At 46.2% G+C, this 16505-nt stretch overlaps 1 protein-coding gene across 1 annotated transcript in view; it reads left to right on the top strand.

The window, feature by feature from the left end:
- Window positions 1-16108, top strand: part of TMCO4 (transmembrane and coiled-coil domains 4) — a 33395-nt gene extending 17287 nt beyond the window's left edge. Inside the window, exons 11-14 of the mRNA XM_060758825.2 lie at window positions 4479-4563; window positions 6324-6441; window positions 8461-8578; window positions 14141-16108. Of these exons, the coding sequence (XP_060614808.2) occupies window positions 4479-4563; window positions 6324-6441; window positions 8461-8578; window positions 14141-14542 (723 nt within the window). The 3' untranslated portion in view covers window positions 14543-16108. The remainder of the gene's footprint in view (window positions 1-4478; window positions 4564-6323; window positions 6442-8460; window positions 8579-14140) is intronic.
- Window positions 16109-16505: the final 397 nt, after the last annotated feature.

Below are 16505 nucleotides of genomic sequence, written 5' to 3' on the forward strand. Positions count from 1 at the left end.
AGTCCAACTTCCCCCTCAGTGTAGGATCATACTACTACTACTACTACTATTACTACTACTACTACTACTACTACTACTACTGGCAGTCCCTGAGTTATTCACAAACAAGTCCTAGTTAAGAATAGGGCTGAGACAACAGGAACTGAGAGAAATCTTATATATTACTAGCCGTCCGCTGCCACGCGTTACTGTGGCCCATATGGGGGTTCTGTGTGGGAGGCTTGGCCCAATTCTATCGTTGGTGGGGTTCAGAATGCTCTGTGATTGTAAGTGAACTATAAATCCCAGCAACTACAACTCCCAAATGTCAAGATTCTATTTTCCCCAAACTCCACATTTGAGCATATTGAGTATTTGTATAGAATTTGGTCCAGATCCACCATTGTTTGAGTGCACAGTGATCTCTGGATGTAGGTGAACTACAACTCCAAAACCAAAGGACACTGCCCACCAAACCCTTCCAGTATTTTCTGTTGGTCATGGGAGAACTGTGTGCCAAGTTTGGTTCAATTCCATCGTTGGTGGGGTTCAGAATGCTCTTTGATTGTAGGTAAACTATGAATCCCAGCAACTACAACTCCCAAATGACAAAATCCATTTTTTTGAGTGAAGGACATACATTGGGTTGTTAGGTGTCTTGTGTCCAAATTTGGTGTCAATTCGTCCAGTGGTTTTTGAGTCATGTTAATACCACAAACGAACACGACATTTTTATTTATATAGATTAGTATTACTATAATAATAATAATAATAATAATAATAATAATAATACTTTATTTATATACTGCTCCATCTCCCCGAGGGGACTCAGAGCGGTTCCCAGGTAACATCACAAAACATACAAAGTAAAAAACAACATAACCATAAGATTAACAGAACAAAATATAAGCATAAAAATTGTCGCCATAACACACACATATTAAAAGTAATCCTGCCTGTTCAAGGCAATTAAAAATTTTTAAAAGGCCGGGCCAAGATTTGTGCAAACCCAAAAATTCTAGGGGGCCCGGGAATTAAGTTCAATGCTATGGCAGGCAATAATAATATTAGGTATAGGATCAAATAGCATAATAATAATAATAATAATAATAATAATAATAATAATCCAAAATAATAAATATATCAACTATAATAGGCTTTAAGTCAATGATATGACACATAAAAATCTATCTGTGGCTGTTCATTCCGGGGCCGATTAGAGGAAAGAATCTGGGTCATTGGTAGGAAGAATAAGGCTGTATTCGACAATGTGTGGGGCTGAGTTAGAACTGGTCATTTTCAAAGGCTTGTTGAAACCACCAGGTCTTCAAGGTCTTATGAAAGGAGGGGAGGGATGGGGCCTGTCTTATTTCCCTTGGAACGGCGTTCCAGAGAAAGGGGGCCACCACTGAGAAGGCCCTCTCTCTCGTCCCCACCAACTGCGCTTGAGACAATAGTGGGACCGAAAGGAGGGCCTCCCCAGAAGATCTTAGAGCTCGCGCTGGTTCATAGAAGGAGATGAGATCGCGGATATAGGCATGACCCGAACCGTTTTATTTATTTATTTATTTATTTCAAAGTTTTCTATACCGACCTTCTCACCTCATTGAGGGACTCAGCCCGGTTTCCAACCATAAAAACACATACAATCAGTAAAATATCATAGTTCACAATTACAGTAACACATTTAAATTAACAATATATTTAAAACTACGGTGGTCAGTCGTCATATTAAAATCAAATATACATCATCTTCCATCCAAAATCCTAGGGTGTTGTCTCATTCATCGAAAGCCTGTCTCCACAACCACGTCTTCACCCGTTTCCTAAATGTCAGGATAGACGGGGTGGTTCTGACGTCCGGTGGGAGAGAGTTCCAGAGTCGCGGGGCCACCACCGAGAAGGCCCTGTCTCTCGTCCCCACCAGGCGTGCCTGTGCGGCCGGTGGGACCGAGAGCAGGGCCTCTCCAGACGATCTTAATAATCTTGATGGTTCGTAAGGGAGAATACGTTCGGAGAGGTAAACAGGGCCGGAGTCATTTAGGGCTTTATAGGTTAACACCAGCACTTTGAATTGTGCTTGGAAGCTAATTGGCAGCCAATGGAGCTGGTGTAACAGCAGAGTGGTGTGCTCCCTGTACCCAGCACCTGTTAGTAATCTGGCTCCTGCATGTCGGACTTGCTGCAGCTTCCGGGCAGTCTTCAGAGGCAACCCCATGTAGAGAGCGTTGCAGTAATCTAAGCGGGATGTAACCAAAGCGTGGACTACCGTGGCCAAGTCAGACTTCCCAAGGTACGGGCTTTATAGGTCATGACTTGCACCTTGAATTTGGCTCAGCAACTTATTGACAGCCAATGAAGCTGTTTTAATAGGAGTATTGCATGCTCCCTATACTTTGCTCCAGTAAGGAGCCTGGCTGCCGCCCGCTGTACTAGTTCAAACTTCCGGGCCGTCTTCAAGGGCAGCCCCACATAGAGCGCATTGCAGTAGTCCAGTTTGGATGTAACCACAGCATGGACCACCCTGGCCAAGTCAGACTTCAGGAATGGTCGCAGCTGGCGCACAAGTTTGAGCTGTGCAAAGGCCGACATCTGAGCATCAAGCGACAGCGTTGAGTCCAGGAGGATCCCCGAGCTATGGACCTGCGCCTTCAGGGGGAGCGTAACCCCGTCGAGCACAGGTTGCCACCCAATACCTCGGTCGGCCCCACGACTGACCAGGAGGACCTCTGTCTTGTCTGGATTAAGCTTCAACCTGTTAGCCCTCATCCAGTCCATTACCGCGGTCAGACACTGGTTCAGGTTCTGGGAGGCTTCCTTGGAATTCGGTGGAAATGAGTAGTGGAGTTGGGTGTCATCTGCGTACAGATGGCACCCAACTCCAAAACTCCGGATAACCTCACCCAGCGGTTTCATGTAGATATTGAAAAGCATGGGGGATAGAATGGAACCTTGCGGGATCCCATTATTTCATATATACACAGGCAGTAAGAAGCCAGACCTTGAAAACTGCTAAGCCATTAAATGCTAAGGATGGTGGCCAGTGGAAACATTCACACTTGCCTCAAACAGACAAGACTTCTTTCTCCCACCCTGGACATCATTCCACAGATATATAAACCCCACTTGCCTAGTTTCCAACGGACCCCTCAACCTCTGAGGATGCCTGCCATAGATGCGGGCAAAACGTCAGGAGAGAATGCTGCTGGAACATGGCCGGACAGCCCAGAAAACACACAATAATCCAAACATAATAATAATAATAATAATAATAATAATAATAATAATATAGAATCATAGTTGGAAGAGACCTCATGGGCCATCCAGCCCAACCCCATTCTGCCAAGAAGCAGGAAAATTGCATTCAAAGCACCCCCAACAGATGGTCATCCTGCCTCTGTTTAAAAGCCTTATATATAATATATATATTATATGTAATTTATAAGTAATAATATTTAGTAATATATAATAATATATAATATATAAATAACAATAGTGTATAATAATCTATATAAATAAAAATGTAATGTTCGTTTGTGGGATTAACAGAACTCCAAAACCATTGTACAAATTGACACCAAATTTGGACAGCGTACACCTAAGAACCCAACGTATGTCCTTCACTCAAAAAAATGATTTTCTCATTTGGGAGTCATAGTTGCTGGGATTTATAGTACAGAGAATTCTGAACTCCACCAACGATGGAATTGAACCAAACGTGGCATACAGGACTCCCATAAACAACAGAAATCACTAGAAGAGTTTGGTGGGCGTTGACCTTGAGTTTGGGAGTTGTAGTTCACTTACATCCAGAGAGCACTGTGGAATCAAACAATGATGGATCTGGACTAAACTTGGCACAAATATTCCATATGCCCAAATATGAACACTGGTGGAGTTTGGGGAAAACAGACCTTGACATTTGGAAGTTGTAGTTACTGGGATTTATAGTTCACCTACAATCACAGAACATTCTGAACCCCAACAACGATGGAATTGGGCCACACAGAACCCCCATGTGGGCCACAGCAATGCGTGGCAGGGGATGGCTAGTGTATAATAAATATAGTAATATATAATATATAGTAATGTATAATAATATATAATATATAATGTATAATATAATATATAATATATAAATAAAGTTTTATATATATATATATATATATATATATATATATATATATATATATAATAACAACTTGGTTGTCCAGTGTGTGATCCAATACAACAGTCAGTATAGTGATCTTGCTTGCTGTGTGCTAATCTTGTTGTGTTTCAAATAATAATAATAATAATAATAATAATAATAATAATAGTGTTACATGGTGTCATTTGAGGAACTTCCCCTATAGTTCAGTGTCCCGAATTCAACTCAGTGGACTCATTTCCTGGGACATTTCCTCGATTTTGGTAGCGGGTTGGACTAGATGACCCCTGGGGGTCCCTTTTGAGTCCGCCCGTCAAAGAAATAAGACAGTTTTTTCCCGTTTTTTTAGGGCAGGCGGCCAGTGACCTTGATCGGCTTCAGCCTGGGGGCCAGGGTCATCTATTTCTGCCTCCAGGAAATGGCCAAAGAGGAAGGTGAGAGTGCGGAAGGTGCACAACGGTTGCCTTGCGTTGCTATTCTGCATCGGATTTCTCTGTTGGCGGATGGCACTCTCCGTCAGGCGTCTGGCGCCTCCCTCCTCTTTCTCAGACCCACACAGGGTCTCTGCGGGGGTCACTGTGGCTAGCAAGTCTTCCCAAGTCTCCCACGGAGCTCCTTCCAAGATGTAAACTGTGTTGCGCTTCTCCTTTCGATCCCCTTTCGTCTCCTTTGCTCTCTCGTCCTTCCTCCTCCCTCCTTTCCGCATCCATCCATCTGCTGGCTTCTTGTATTAATAGTGCGCTGGCAACAACAACAACACAAAAAACCTCCAGATTTGGTTTGTGATCGTCATTGCAAGGGAGAGAAAATTATCCCCATTGAGTCATTAGCACCACGGCTGTCTCTCCGCGTGTTTTCCTCCGTCAGCTCCATCGAGGACAGCGCGTACCCAGGGATCGGGGCCAAAAACACAACCCCGCCGCGGGCGGCTGCCAACCTGTCGAGGGCTGCGAAGCTCATCCGCTCTCTGGGCAGAACCCGCCATCTCGACACTTTAGGAACTATTAAGGCCAATTAGTCCAATCCCATCTACCTCAGGGATCTTAGAGTCTTTGGTGACTCTAAAGGCCATCCAATCCAACCCCAACATGTTCAAGATGAGTATTTTACAGAACTCTAAAGGCCATCCAGTCAAACTGCATCCAGTCCCAAGAACCCGATGGTTTTCGGGAACTCTAAAGGCCATCCAGTCCAACCCCAAACAGTTCAAGGATTCTAACTTTTTAGGGGACTCTAAAGGCCTCCGGTGGCGCAGTGGGTTAAAGCACTGAGCTGCTGAGCTTGTTGATCGAAAGGTCGCAGGTTCGATTCCGGGGAGCGGCGTGAGCTTCCGCTGTCAGCCCTAGCTTCTGCCAACCTACCAGTTCATTCGAAAACATGCAAATGTGAGTAGATCAATAGGTACCGCTCCGGCGGGAAGGTAACGGCGCTCCATGCAGTCATGCCGGCCACATGACCTTGGAGGTGTCTACGGACAACGCTGGCTCTTCAGCTTAGAAATGGAGATGAGCACCACACCCCAGAGTCAGACATGACTGGACTTAATGTCAGGGGACTACCTTTACCTTTACCTTAAAGGCCATCCAGTCCCAAGAATCGGAGTGTTTTCGGGAACTATAAAGACAATCCAGTTCAACCCCAAACAGTTCAGGATGAGTGTTTTCAGGAACTCTAAAGGCCATCCAGTCCAACCCCATCCAGTCCAGGAATCCGAGCATTTAGGGAACTCTAGAGGCCATGCAGTCCAAGGATGCTAGAGTTTTGGGGGACTCTAAAGGCCATCTGGTCCAACCCCACCCAGTCCAAGAATCTGAGTGTTTGGGGGGACTTGAGAGGCCATCCTGCCCAACCTCATCCAGTCCAAAGATACTAGCGTTTTAGGAGACTCTAATGGCCATCCAGCCCAACCTCAGTCTAGTCCAAGAATTTGAGCATTTTAGGGAACTCTAAAGACCATCCAGTCCAACCACATTCAATCCCATGAATTCGAGCGTTTTCGGCAACTCTAAAGGCCATACAGTCCAACCCCAAACAGTCCAAGGATTCTAGTATTATAGGGGTTCTCTAAAAGCCATCCAGTCCAACCGCCTTTCTGCAGTGCAAGGATACACAATCCAAGCCCTCCCAACTGATGGCCATCCAGCCTCTGTTCAAAAGTCTCCAAAGCAAAATATCTGACTCTTTTGCCTCTTAGATTGCAGAGGGATCGTGGAAGACGTTGTGCTCCTTGGGGCACCGGTGGAAGGAGACGCTAAGCACTGGAAGCCCTTGGCTAGAGTTGTCTCGGGGAGGATTATCAATGGCTTCTGCAGGTCCGTGGCTCAGGATACGTATCACTTTCCCTCTTCTCTAATTTGGAATGTGTGTGTCGTGTTTCCAACCTGGGGGGACCCTATCGTTGATTGGTTCAGAGAAGGTGTGCCTTTGCCTCTTTCCCAGGTGGAGAGAGAGTGATTCTCAGTAGGTTCAGAGAAGGCATGCCTTTGCCTCTTTCCCAGGTGGAGAGAGCGCAACTCTTAGTAGGTCCAGAGAAGGTTTGTCTTTACTTCTTTCCGAGGGGGAGAGAGCATAACTCCCAGTAGGTTCAGAGAAGGTTTTCCTTTGCCTCTTTCAGAGGTTGAGAGAACATGACTCTCAGTAGGTTCAGAAAAGGCTTGCCTTTGCCTCTTTCCCAGGAGGAGAGAGTGCTACTCTTAGTAGGTTCAGAGAAGGTGTGCCTTTGCCTCTTTCCAAGGTGGAGAGAGGATGACTATCAGTAGATTCAGATAAGGTGTGCCTTTGCCTCTTTCCGAGGTGGAGAGAGTGTGACTCTCAGTAGGTTGAGAGAAGGTGTACCTTTGCCTCTTTCCAAGGTGGAGAGTGTATGACTGTCAGGTTGAGAGAAGGTGTGCTTTGCCTCTTTCCTAGATGGAGGGAGCGTGACTCAATAGGTTGAGAGAAGGTGTGCCTTTGCCTCTTTCCGAGGTGGAGAGAGCGTGATTCTTAGGTTCAGAGAAGGCATGCCTTTGCCTCTTTCCAAGGTGGAGAGAGCGTGACTCCCAGTAGGTTCAGAGAAGGTTTTCCTTTGCTTCATTCAGAGATCGAGAGAACATGACTCTCAGTAGGTTCAGAGAAGGTGTGCCTTTGCCTCTTTCCAAGGTGTAGAGAGCATGACTCTCAGTAGGTTCAGAGAAGGTTTTCCTTTGCCTCTTTCTGAGATTGAGAGAATATGACTCAGAGAAGGTGTGCCTTTGCCTCTTTCCGAGGTGGAGAGAGCATGACTCTCAGTAGGTTCAGAGAAGGTTTTCCTTTGCCTCTTTCTGAGATTGAGAGAATATGACTCAGAGAAGGTGTGCCTTTGTCTCTTTCCGAGGTGGAGAGAGCGTGACTGTCAGGTTCAGAGAAGGTGTGCCTTTGCCTCTTTCCAAGGTTGAGAGAGCGTCACTTCCAGTAGGTTCAAGTGTGTTCCTTTGGCTCTTTCAGAGGTTGAGAGAATGTGACTCTCAGAGAAGGTGTGCCTTTGCCTCTTTCCGAGGTAGAGAGAGTGCGACTCTCAGTAGGTTTAGAGAAGGTTTTCCTTTGCCTCTTTCTGAAATTGAGAGAATATGACTCTCAGAGAAGGTGTGCCTTTGCCTCTTTCCGAGGTGGAGAGAGCGTGACTGTCAGGTTCAGAGAAGGTGTGCCTTTGCCTCTTTCCAAGGTTGAGAGAGTGTCACTCCCAGTAGGTTCAGGTGTGTTCCTTTGGCTCTTTCAGAGGTTAAGGGAATGTTACTCTCAGAGAAGGTCTGCCTTTGCCTCTTTCCGAGGTGGAGAGAGTCTTAATAGGTTCAGAGAAAGTGTGTCTTTGCCTCTTTCCGAGGTGGAGAGAACACGACTCTCAGTAGGTTCATAGAAGGCGTGCCTTTGCCTCTTTCCAAGGTTGCAAGAGCGTGACTCCCAGTAGGTTCAACGGTGTCCCTTTGGCTCTTTCCGACATTGAATGTGACTCTCATTGGTTCAGAGAAGGTGTACCTTTGCCTCTTTCAGAGGTTGAGAGAGCATGACTCAGTGGGTTTAAAGAAGGCGTGCCTTTGGCTCTTTCCGACGTGTAGAGAGCGTGACTCTCAGTGGGTTTCCATAGCCGAGCAGTGATTCGAGAGTCCCCAGAGTAACTTTGCAGCAAATGAATGTGAGCTGAGCACGAAGGGGGAAAGTGGAGAGAGAAACTGGGACGTTTTATAAACAGCGGATAAGATGGGAAAGCAGAGGGCTAATTGGGTCATATTTGGTTTGGATCTGGATCCAGTTTTGTCATTACAGCTCACTTGTTGGTTGGCTTAACTTTCTTATTTTCCTTCCATGTTGATTCCAAGGGGAGACTGGCTCCTGCGCTTTGTGTACCGGACGTCCTCTGTCAAGCTCAACGTAGCCGGGCTCCAGCCAGTCGACCTCGATGACCGGCGGATGATGAACGTGGACCTCTCCTCCGTGGTGAGTTCCATTTGTGAGATGGGGCATGGTGGGGGGAACATCAACTGCTGAGCTCCCATTTTGGAGAGACGCTCAGAGCCCTTCGAATCATAGAATCTCATTGTGAGGAGCTGCACGTTGTTGCCTCCACTCTTCCTCCTCCCTGCTTGGTAGTCCTTCCCCTCGCTTCTCGAAGCCGAAAGACTGTCACCCGCTGGTAACTTTTGTCGTTTGCGGCCGCCTTGCCTATAAATAGCAACCGGTGGAAGCTCGCCTTCCGTGACTCGGAAGACGTGGGCTGTGGTCCACGCAAGCCGAGTTGAGCCTGCCAACTCAAGTGCTTTTTGGTGAGATCGGGTGACATTTCGGAGCAATGACAACCTGTGGCGGCTGCTTTGGGAGAACGACGAAAGAGAATGGCTCTTTTGGGACACCTCCCCCCACCCCCAATATTGCATTTTGGTCACCTCTGCCCTCAGGTTATAATACAATATAACACAATATAATATATTGTACATACGTATAATATTTATAATGTAATGCAATATAATAGTAATAATAATATGATATTATAATTATATATTTATTTTACATGTAATATTACTAATAATATTGCATTTTGGCCACCTCTGCCCTCAGATTATAATATAATATAACATAATATAATATATTGTATATACATATAATATTTATAATATTATAATGTAATGCAATATAATAATAATAATGATATTATGATTATGTATTTATATTACATGTAATATTACTAATAATATTGCATTTTGGTCACCTCTGCCCTCAGGTTATAATATAATATAATATATTGTATATACATATAATATTTATAATATTATAATGCAATGCAATATAATAATATTATATTATAATTATGTATTTATATTACATGTAATATTACTAATAATATTGCATTTTGGTCACCTCTGCCCTCAGGTTATAATATAATATAACATAATATAATATAATATAATATAATATAATCTATTATATATACATATAATATTTATAATATTATAATGTAATGCAATATAGTAATAATAATAATAATAATATGATATTATAATTATATATTTATATTACATGTAATATTACTAATAATATTGCATTTTGGTCACCTCTGCCCTCAGGTTATAATATAATATAATATAATATAGGTTGTTGTAGGTTTTTTCAGGCTGTATGGCCATGGTCTAGAGACATTCTCTCCTGAAGTTTCACCTGCATCTATGGCAAGCATCCTCAGAGGTGGTGAGGTCTGTTGGAACTAGGAAAAAGGGTTTATAGATCTGTGGAGTGACCAGGGTGAGACAAAGGACTCTTGTCTGCTGGAGCTAGGTGTGAATGTTTCAACTGACCACCTTGATTAGCATACAATGGGCTGACTGTGCCTGGAGCAAACTTTTGTTGAGAGGTAATTAGATGTCCCTGCCTGCTTCCTCTCTGTTGTTGTGCTGTTGCAATTTTAAATTTTAAAGTGTGTATATCAAATGGCCACCTTGATTACCATTCAGTGGCCTAGCAGTTTTCAAAGTTTGGCTTCTTACTGCATGGGGGAATCCTTTGTTGGGAGGTGATGAGCTGTCGCTGATTGTTTCTTGTCTGGATGGGATTAAGAACTCTGGTGTGTTTGAGGTAGGTGTGAATGTAGCAATGGACCACCTTGATCAACATTGAAAGGCCTTGCAGTTTCTAAGGTGTGGCTTCTTACTGCCTGGGGGAATCCTTTGTAGGGAGGTGTTTCTTGTCTGGGTGGGAGAAAGAACTCTGGTGTGTTTGAGGTAGGTGTGAATGTAGCAAATGGCCACCTTGATCAACATTGAAAGGCCTTGCAGTTTCTAAGGTGTGGCTTCTTACTGCCTGGGGGAATCCCTTGTTGAGAGGTGTTTCTTATCTGGGTGGGAGAAAGAACAATTGTGTGTTTGAGGTAGGTGTGAATGTAGCCAATGTCCACCTTGATTAGCATTGAATGACGTTGCAGTTTCCAAGGTGTGGCTTCTTACTGCCTGGGGGAATTCTTTGTTGAGAAGTGTTTCTTGTCTGGGTGGGAGAAAGAACTCTGGTGTGTTTGAGATAGGTGTGTATATCAAATGGCCACCTTGATTAGCATTGAATGGCCTTGCAGTTTCCAAGGTGTGGCTTCTTACTGCCTGGGGAATCCTTTGTTGGGAGGTGTTTCTTGTCTGGGTGGGAGAAAGAACTCTGGTGTGTTTGAGGGAGGTGTGAATGTAGCAATGGGCCACCTTGATTAGCATTGAATGGCCTTGCAGTTTCCAAGGTGTGGCTTCTTACTGCCTCGGGGAATCCTTTGTTGAGAGGTGTTTCTTATCTGGGTGGGAGAAAGAACCGTGGTGTGTTTGAGGGAGGTGTGAATGTAGCAAATGGCCACCTTGATCAACATTGAAAGGCCTTGCAGTTTCCAAGGTGTGGCTTCTTACTGCCTCGGGGAATCCTTTGTTGAGAGGTGTTTCTTGTCTGGGTGGAAGAAAGAACTCTGGTGTGTTTGAGGTAGGTGTGAATGTAGCCAATGTCCACCTTGATCAACATTGAATGGCCTTGCAGTTTCCAAGGTGTGGCTTCTTACTGCCTGGGGGAATCCTTTTTTGGGAAGTGATTCGTTGACTATGCAGAGAAGCCATTGAAATCCACGATCAAAAGACAATAGGCCTTTCAAGAATAGAGAGATGCCTCCCGCCCGCTGTTCTCTCCCCATATAATTTCATGTCTTCTTTTCCCTTTGTGCGAAATCCCAAGTGACTGATGGCAAATGAAATAAATAAGCCAGAAATATCACATTTCAATGCAGGAGCGTAGGAATCGCAGCACAAAAGCGCCCGTGACCTCACTTGCCAAGGGGAAAAAAAGCTAAATATAAGAGCTTTTATCGTTTCACGTTGATTCCGTTTTAACCCCCTCCGATTTCCCCTCAAATTTCCCCAGTTTTTCCATTCCAAAAAATAGGTTTCGGGTTTCGGAACGATCCTTGCTCATCAAAGTTGTAATCTCTTCCATCTGAAAAATATGGGACCGATTTTGGGCCAGATGGGGTTGCAGATTGCTTGGGAAAAGCCGTGGGTCCAGAAAGGAATAAATTGAACGAACGAAAATTGAAATGGGAAGCATCTCGAGTCTGTGCCAAGCTCCAAATGTCAGAGTGTTTTGAATATGGTTTCTATCCAAAAGGAACAAAGAAGGCTTCACTTGTCGTTGGTAGAGAGCCTCTCTAGACAGGAGCAGTCTACATTTTAATTCAAAACCGTGTTTGCAGAGAAGCATTGTCCTTCATTTCTGGACTGCCACTCCCACTATGAGAAGGCCTAGTGTGAGAAGTTTAGTTCGCCTCAGTGTTAGTTGCCCTCAGTATGAAGAGGCTTCAGTCTGAGAGAGACCTCAGTGTGAGATTTTACTGAGAAGAGCCTCAGTGCATTAGTAGGCCTAAGTATATGTAGACTTCCATGTTAGTTTGCCTCAGTGTGAGAGAGGCATCAGTCTGAGAGAGGCCTCAGTGAGAGATTTTGCTGAGAAGGGCCTCAGTGCGTTAGTAGGCTTCAGTATATGTAGATCTCCATGTTAGTTTGCCTCAGTGTGAGAGAGGCATCAGTCTGAGAGATTCCTCAGTGCGAGGTAGGCCTCAATGGGAGAAGGGTCACAGTGTGAGGTAGGCCTGGTGTGAGAAGCTTTAGTACGCCTCAAAGTTAGTTGCCCTCAGTATGGAAAGGCTTCAGTCTGAGAGGCCACGGCCTGAGAGAGGCCTCAGTGTGAGGTAGACCTCAGTGAGAAGCTTTAGTACGCCTCAGTGTTAGTTACCCACAGTATGAAGAGGCTTCAGTCTGAGAGAGGCCTCAGTGAGAGATTTTGCTGAGAAGGGCCTCAGTGCGTTAGTAGGCCTCAGTATATGTAGACCTCCATGTTAGTTTGCCTCAGTATGAGAGAGGCATCAGTCTGAGAGAGACCTCAGTGTGAGGTAGGCCTCAGTGGGAGAAAGGTCACAGTGTGAGGTAGGCCTGGTGTGAGAAGCTTTAGTACGCCCCAAAGTTAGTTGCCCTCAGTATGGAGAGACTTCAGTCTGAGAGGCCACGGCCTGAGAGAGGCCTCAGTGTGAGGTAGACCTCAGTGAGAAGCTTTAGTATGCCTCAGTGGTAGTTGCCCTCAGTATGAAGAGGCTTCAGTCTGAGAGAGGCCTCAGTGTGAGATTTTGCTGGTTGGAGAATTCTGGGAATTAGATGTCATAAATATTAAAAAATTAACTCTGTATTTTTAATTACAAAAATATGAATCAAGCACTGAAAGGGTTAAATGGATGCAATGTGGGAGAAGGGCCTCAGTGCGTTAGTAGGCCTCAGTATATGTAGACCTCCATGTTAGTTTGCCTCACTGTGAGAGAGGCATCAGTCTGAGAGAGACCTCAGTGTGAGGTAGGCCTGGTGTGAGAAGCTTTAATACGCCTCAAAGTTAGTTGCTCTCAGTATGGAGAGGCTTCAGTCTGAGAGGCCATGGCCTGAGAGAGGGTAGACCTCAGAGAAACTTTAGTACGCCTCAGTGTTAGTTGCCCTCAATATGAAGAGTCTTCAGTCTGAGAGAGGCCTCAGCTTGAGAGAGACCTCAGTGTGACATAGGCCTCAGTATAAGAAGGCTTCTGTGAGAAGTTAGTATGCCTCAAAGTTAGTTGCCCTCAGTATGGAGAGGCTTCAGTCTGAGAGGCCACGGCCTGAGAGAGGCCTCAGTGTGAGGTAGACCTCAGAGAGAAACTTTAGTACACCTCAGTGTTAGCTGCCCTCAATATGAAGATGCTTTAGTCTGAGAGAGGCCTCAGCTTAAGAGAGACCTCAGTGTGACGTAGGCCTCAGTATGAGAAGGCCTGGTGTTAGAAGCTTTAGTACGCCTCAGAGTTAGTTGCCCTCAGTATGGAGAGGCTTCAGTCTGAGAGGCCACGGCCTGAGAGAGGCCTCAGTGTGAGGTAGACCTCAGTGAGAAGCTTTAGTACGCCTCAGTGTTTGTTGCCTTCAATATGAAGAGGCTTCAGTGCGAGAGAGGCCTCAGTGTGAGGTAAACCTCAGTGTTCGTAGGCTACAGTATGAGAAGGCCTGGTGTGAGAAGCTTTAGTACACCTTAAAGTTAGTTGCCCTCAGTATGGAGAGGCTTCAGTCTGAGAGGCCACGGCCTGAGAGAGGCCTCAGTGTGAGGTAGACCTCAGTGAGAAGCTTTAGTACGCCTCAGTGTTAGTTGCCCTCAGTCTGAGAGAGGCCTCAGCTTGAGAGAGACCTCAGTGTGACGTAGGCCTCAGTATAAGAAGGCCTGCTGTGAGAAGCTTTAGTACGCCTCAAAGTTAGTTGCCCTCAGTATGGAGATTCTTCAGTCTGAGAGGCCATGGCCTGAGAGAGGCCTCACTCTGAGGTAGACCTCAGTGAGAAGCTTTAGTACGCCTCAGTGTTAGTTGCCCTCAATATGAAGAGTCTTCAGTGCGAGAGAGGCCTCAGTGTGAGGTAAACCAGTCTTCAGGGCTGGAAGAATGAAAGCCAAAGGTATGAAAGGAACTTGAAAAACATAACATGTTGTGGTTGCTTACAGGTGAGTGGCCACCTGGACTACATGAAGCAGATGGACACCATCCTGAAGGCCGTGGGCATCAGGACCAAGGAAGAGAGGGCCAATCCGGCCGGCTTCAAGGCTAAATGTGACAGTCCAACCTTATGCAACGACCCACACAAAGGAAGTGGTGGTACCATTGTCAGTACTGGGCCCAATGCAAAGGAGGAGGAGGAGGAGGAGGAGGACTGCTGGTCCTGGGAGCCGGTCTCTCGGAATGGATTGGACCCCAAAGAACTCCCACAGGGTTCAGATGCCAGGCGTAACGGCGAGGGACCCCAAAACCCTACAGTACCTGAGGCATCCCTTACCGGACCCCGAAATTCGACAAAGGACCCTCAAACCTCACAAGAGGAGATAGATCCCAAAAGCCTACAGTCCTAGAGGGACCCAAACCTTGCAGATGGAAAGGCCTCCCTTCCAGGCTTAGCGGCACCTACAGAGGAGCCACAAAACCATAGAGAAGGGCCACAAAACTTTCCGGGTGGAAAGGCGTTTCTTATGGGCCTAGAAGGACCCCAAAACGCTACAGAGGGGCCCCAAAGCTCTACAGAGGGCCCCCATAACCTTGCAGGTGGAAAGGCCTCCCTTCTAGGCTTAGAGGGACCCCAAAACTATACAGAGATGCCCCAAAATTCTACAGAGGGGTCTCAAAACCTTGCAGGTGGAAAGGCCTCCTTTAAGTGTCTAGAGTGACTCCAAAACTCTACAGAGAAGGGCCCCAAAACCAAAGAGAAGGGCCTCGAAACCTTACAGGTATTAAGGCATCCCTTATGGACCCGGAGGGACCCCAAAAGTCTACAGAGGGGCCCCAAAGCTCTACAGAGAGTCCCCAAAACAGCACCGAGGGGGGCAAAACGTTGCAGGTAGAAAGGCGTCCTTTCCAGGTTTAGAGGGACCCCAAAACTCTACAGAGAGGCCCCAAAACCATACTGAGGGGTCCCAAAACCTTGCAGACCTAGAGGGACCACAAAAGTCTACAGAGGAGCCCCAAAACTCTACAGAGGGACCCCAAAACCTTGCAGGTGGAAAGGCTTCTCTTACGGGCCTAGAGGGACCTGAAATCTCGGTAGAGGGGCCCCAAAACCCTACAGGCCTATAGGAACTTCGCAGCCTTACAGCCCTAGAAGGACCCCAAAACCTGGCAGGTGGATAGGCTTCCCTTATGGGCCTAGAGGGACCCCAAAACTCTACAGAGGGGCTCCAAACCTCTACAGTCCTATAGGAACTGGGCGGAAAGGCAGGGAGGAACCCCAAAACTCCACCGTTCTGTAGGAGCTCCAGAGCCCTACAGCCCTAGAGGGACCCCAGAACCTTGCAGGTGGAAAGACTTCCCTTATGTGCCTAGAGGGACCCCAAAACTTGCACGGTCTGCAACCTTAGAGGGATCTCACAACCTATAGTCCTTGGGGGACTAATAGTAGCCCAAAATCCGACAGTCCTAGAGGGACCACAGGTGTCTGCAGGTCAGAAGGCCCCTAGAGGTCTAGATGGACTCCCAAACCTCACAGTCCCTTCTCCATTGACGCGTCACATTCCCCAGGTGCTGCTCCTTTGGCCAGCTTTTAAAGAGCAGCATGATGGGGATTGTAGTCCTTTTCCTGCACCTTCCATTACGTCTTGCCATTGGGAGCATGAGATTGGTGTATTATTACTCTTGAAAATGGAGGCTCCATTCATCTCATGCGTCTCGGTGGTTGTGACGATGATGTCCTCTTCTCAGCCTGGGGTTGGACTACAGCCCCCATCATCCCCGAGAAAGCAGCACCGCCAAAGGACTACCAAAGAGAAACATTCCTCGGCATGTTCTACAATCAGGTTAGAAGGGCCCAGACTTAAGACTGTGATGTCCCTTCGCTCACGAATGACGTCGTAGGCTCTCAGTTCAATGGGACTCTCGAGCCATATTAAAATAAAACCAATGCTCACTTCCATTTAACGAAAATGGCACATTGTGTTCACAAAGCCTTTTATATAGATATGATACTGTACAATTGTATGTTTTATGAACCATGTTGGACCCTTGGGAGGTGCACAGTGGCCCTGGCCCTCGGAAGCCTCGCTGTGGCAAGTGTTCTGTAGCAAACCCTTAGAGAAGGCCTGTCAATGGCCAACCCATGCTTATCTATCTATGGCCAACCTATAGCAAACCCTTGGAGGAGGGCCATCTATCTATGGACAGCCTTGGAAGATACCTATTGTTGGCCAACGCTTGGAAGAGTTCTCTTCATGGCAAATCCTTAGAGGAGGCCTATCTATATATGGCAAACCTTTGGAGGAGGCCAACCCTTAGAAGAAGACTGTCTATCTATGGCCCACCTATGGCCAACCCTTGGAAGAGGTCCAT

Source organism: Anolis sagrei, chromosome 13 (genome assembly GCF_037176765.1).
Source record: "Anolis sagrei isolate rAnoSag1 chromosome 13, rAnoSag1.mat, whole genome shotgun sequence".
Lineage (NCBI taxonomy): Eukaryota > Metazoa > Chordata > Lepidosauria > Squamata > Dactyloidae > Anolis > Anolis sagrei.